Source organism: Cynoglossus semilaevis, chromosome 20 (genome assembly GCF_000523025.1).
Source record: "Cynoglossus semilaevis isolate Cse_v1.0 chromosome 20, Cse_v1.0, whole genome shotgun sequence".
Lineage (NCBI taxonomy): Eukaryota > Metazoa > Chordata > Actinopteri > Pleuronectiformes > Cynoglossidae > Cynoglossus > Cynoglossus semilaevis.
Genome location: NC_024326.1, coordinates 14,961,764 through 14,965,489, shown reverse-complemented (window position 1 = coordinate 14,965,489; position 3,726 = coordinate 14,961,764). Strand labels below are relative to the sequence as shown.

At 47.6% G+C, this 3,726-nt stretch overlaps 2 protein-coding genes across 2 annotated transcripts in view; one reads left to right on the top strand and one right to left on the bottom strand.

Moving 5' to 3' along the window:
• crfb16 (cytokine receptor family member B16) overlaps nucleotides 1–2,597 on the bottom strand; it is an 8,194-nt gene extending 5,597 nt beyond the window's left edge. The window contains exons 1-5 of the mRNA XM_025052462.1: nucleotides 2,059–2,597; nucleotides 1,648–1,780; nucleotides 606–796; nucleotides 399–523; nucleotides 35–182 (exon numbers count right to left, since the gene is read on the bottom strand). Of these exons, the coding sequence (XP_024908230.1) occupies nucleotides 35–182; nucleotides 399–523; nucleotides 606–796; nucleotides 1,648–1,780; nucleotides 2,059–2,269 (808 nt within the window). The 5' untranslated portion in view covers nucleotides 2,270–2,597. The remainder of the gene's footprint in view (nucleotides 1–34; nucleotides 183–398; nucleotides 524–605; nucleotides 797–1,647; nucleotides 1,781–2,058) is intronic.
• A 287-nt stretch (nucleotides 2,598–2,884) lies between these two features.
• Nucleotides 2,885–3,726, top strand: part of tmem71 (transmembrane protein 71) — a 4,123-nt gene continuing 3,281 nt past the window's right edge. Inside the window, exon 1 of the mRNA XM_008335077.3 lies at nucleotides 2,885–3,187. The gene's annotated coding sequence lies outside the window, so the exon portion shown is untranslated. The remainder of the gene's footprint in view (nucleotides 3,188–3,726) is intronic.

The window sequence follows — 3,726 nt, the reverse complement described above, 5'->3', positions numbered from 1 at the left end:
GTGTGTGTGTGTGTGTGTGTGTGTGTGTGTGTACCTGGTATAATCCGACAGTGCACGTCAGTGCTGCTGTTCTGCAGCTGGTTCTCCAGCACAGTCTGAGCTCTGACGCAGTACTCCGCTCCGACCTGCAGGGCGGTGAAAGTGTGCCCTGCCTGCTGGGCTGAAACTGAGTGAACGTCGGTCTGGACACAGAGGTAGAAACGTTTAGAATAAAAACAAAACACAAAAAACATCATCACGTCATCCAGAATGTTCGTAAAGAAAAGCTGTGATTTAGCTGGTCCTCTGCTGCCCCCTGTGGTCAGTTTGTGTCACTGAGGAGGAAAGGTCCAAAGTAACATATTTGAAGTGATTTTCTCTGTGTGTTTTGGTGCAAACAGGAAGTGACATCATCTGACCTTCAGTTCCCCGTCGCTCCTCCACATTGTTAGTATCACGACAGCAGTAGCAGGAAGTTTGTCGAACGCCACCTTGAGGGCGTGGCCCTCCACTGACACCGTGATGGTCGGCATCGTCAGGACGGCTGCGAACAAGAGGAAGGAGTTGCTGTTGCTAGGAGACGTGACGCGGTGGCTGTGTGTGAAAACACACGTTCAGCCTCTTACTGTGTTTGCGGTTGAAGGGTTGGTCCAGAACCACCCAGTCCGACAGATGGGACCCACACTGGGCCCTGACCCGCAGGTTGTAGTCGGAGTCAGACCCCAGGTCCAAACTCAGGTCGCAGTGTGTACGAGGAGTCAGCTGACACTCGGTGGCGTCCAACCAACGGCCGTTCAAGAAGGTCAACTCAAACTCTCTGTTCACACAGAGAGAGAGAGAAAAGAGAAGGAAACGCCGGCTTTTCAAACGACTGAAACTTTGTTCTCAGGGTTTCATTAGTGTCAGAGGAGACACACCTGCTGATTATCCTCATTAAAAGAAGGCGTGTAACTGGGTCAGGACCAAACATTTGTTCAGCTGCTACAAAGTCTGAAGGACTGAACTAAAATCTCTGATTTTCTCCATGAACTTTGGTCTGAACTAAAATCTCTGTTTTTCTCCATGGACTTTGGTCTGAACTAAAATCTCTGTTTTTCTCCATGGACTTTGGTCTGAACTAAAATCTCTGATTTTCTCCATGTACTTTGGTCTGAACTAAAATCTTTGATTTTCTCCATGGGCTTTGGTCTGAACTAAAATCTTTGATTTTCTCCATGGACTTTGGTCTGAACTAAAATCTCTGATTTTCTCCATGTACTTTGGTCTGAACTAAAATCTCTGATTTTCTCCATGGACTTTGGTCTGAACTAAAATCTTTGATTTTCTCCATGGGCTTTGGTCTGAACTAAAATCGTGAACTATTTTCGGTTCCTTCATAAATCAGTGATTCTGTGATTGTGTTTCCAGTCCAGGTTCAGCTAAACTTCCAAAACCTGAAATGTGAGCGTGTGTTTGAAGCCACCAAAGGAACAGGTGAGGTGGGATTCCTTCAGCTCCTCCAGATGCTTGAAAAGTTTGAACTCAATTCTACGACTCTTTTACGACTCATCGAGGTCGTTACGTTAGCAGGTCGGAAAGATTGTCATTTTGTGGGTTCCTTCAAAGTCAGTGGGTTAGTTAGAGTTAGCGTTAGCTGGTTAGTGAGTCAAAAGACATCATGTGACTCACCCCTGAAACTGCACTGAGTACAGGATCCCGGCGTCGCACGTGACCTCCAGGGGGCGCCACCACAGTGTGTGTCTCATGTCTATGGACTGGATGGAGACTCCGCTGGGGGCCGGCAGCGTTCCGACCTCAGCTGCTGGAACAGACGGATAAAATGAACAGTAACGCTCAGGTAAATGATACAACCACAAGAGGGCAGCAATCTGATTATGATTAAAATAATACTATAGTTTCTATATTGAACTGATGCAGATATTTGGCTTCTATCCATCAGTGATCCACGACGTCCCAGTGGACCACAAGACACCGCTGACGGGCCACCGTTGGTCCATTCACCAGAGTTTGAGAACCACTAAAGTTTGAGAATCCAAAGAATTCATCCTGTTTTTTGTGAACCTGTTCCAGTGGACCCACCAGCCTGGGACTGAAGCAGCGACACCAGGACCAGGACCAGGACCAGGACCGTCAGCAGACTCCCAGCGCTCCTCGGTCTCATGGCACCGGCGCCGTCTTCAGGGCGGTCGTGACCCAGAACCCGCGGCTTCCCTACCGCATGACAGCTGATCTCTGAGTCCAGGAGGACGGTCCAGGAACCACGGGTTGCTCTGCACCTGAAGATCCACATCTGCCTGGTCCGTAAAGACCGGCACCAGGAGCAGCTCCGTCACCGAGTCTCGATGTCTGAGGCTGTGTGCAGCAGGGTGTGTGTGTGTGTGTTTGTGTGTTTGTGTGTGCGCATGGATGCTGAGCGTCCAGAGCTGGTCCGACTTGTCTTCAGGTGTCAATCCTGACATCATCATCAGCGTACCTGAAGAAGCTGGATGACATCACCGAGTCATCACCGAGTCTAAGTCCACGGACCAAAGTCCATGGAGAAAAACAGAGATTTTAGTTCAGACCAAAGTCCATGGAGAAAATCAGAGATTTTAGCTCAGACCAAAGTCCTTGGAGAAAATCAGAGATTTTAGTTTAGACCAAAGCCCATGGAGAAAATCAGAGATTTTAGTTCAGACCAAAGCCCATGGAGAAAATCAGAGATTTTAGTTTAGACCAAAGCCCATGGAGAAAATCAGAGATTTTAGTTCAGACCAAAGCCCATGGAGAAAATCAGAGATTTTAGTTTAGACCAAAGCCCATGGAGAAAATCAGAGATTTTAGTTCAGGTTTTGGAGGAAAGTCTAACTGTCAGTCGTTCAAACGTGTGACTTGACCAACGTCTGGTCTCCACTCAAAGCCGGTCTCTCAGTCAGCAGAGGGCGCTGCAAGCTTACATGATGTTGTGTTGCGTTTGTTTAGTGTACTTTTATGTTGACGGTCATGACCGGAACTGGTACGTATTTGTGTGTGTGTGTGTTGGACTGTTTCCGGTCGGAGGGAGCGGCTGATCGTCAGATGTATCTGGGACTTGTTTTCTTTTCTTTTTCTCACGGAGGTCAGAAACAGATTTGATTCACGGACTTCACTCGGGGAGAGGAGGAGCCGTCGTCGACCGGAAGTTGATTTTGTTGAAAACTTGATCCTTCGAGAAGGGAAAATCAAAGCGGTGAGTTTGAACTTGAAGTCCGTTATTTTTTTGTCTGTCTGTGTTGAACTCATGAACCCGATGACGTTTAACAACCGACGGTCTTTGATCCTGTCTGTGTTGTTTCTACTCAAAAACATTTAAACATGTTTCAAATGTGTGTGAAAACCACAGCACCGTCACAGCCTCGGTCCCTGAAGGCATCACAGCAACTCGATGGAAATGTCAGAAAAGTGTTTTCAGTTATTACAACCAGTCTCTGAGTTAATGTTAACGTTAATTAACGAAACGGAAGCGTCGAGTGGAGAAATGTCAACGTTTTAATAAAAAAACTCAGTGTTTTGAATTTGACGGTTTAGTTGAAAACACGGTCTCAGCTGCTGTGGTTGTTGTTATAACAGCACCGTGGGTATCTGTGGGGGGGGGGGGGGGGGGGGGCAGTTTCCTGTGACGTATTTTCCTCCAGCGTCAGCAACTCCATGTCTGCAGCAAAGCATGCTGGGAGCAGTGGAAGGGTCCACTGCTTGGGAGTGGGTGTAGGGAGAAATGGAGTTGTCTTG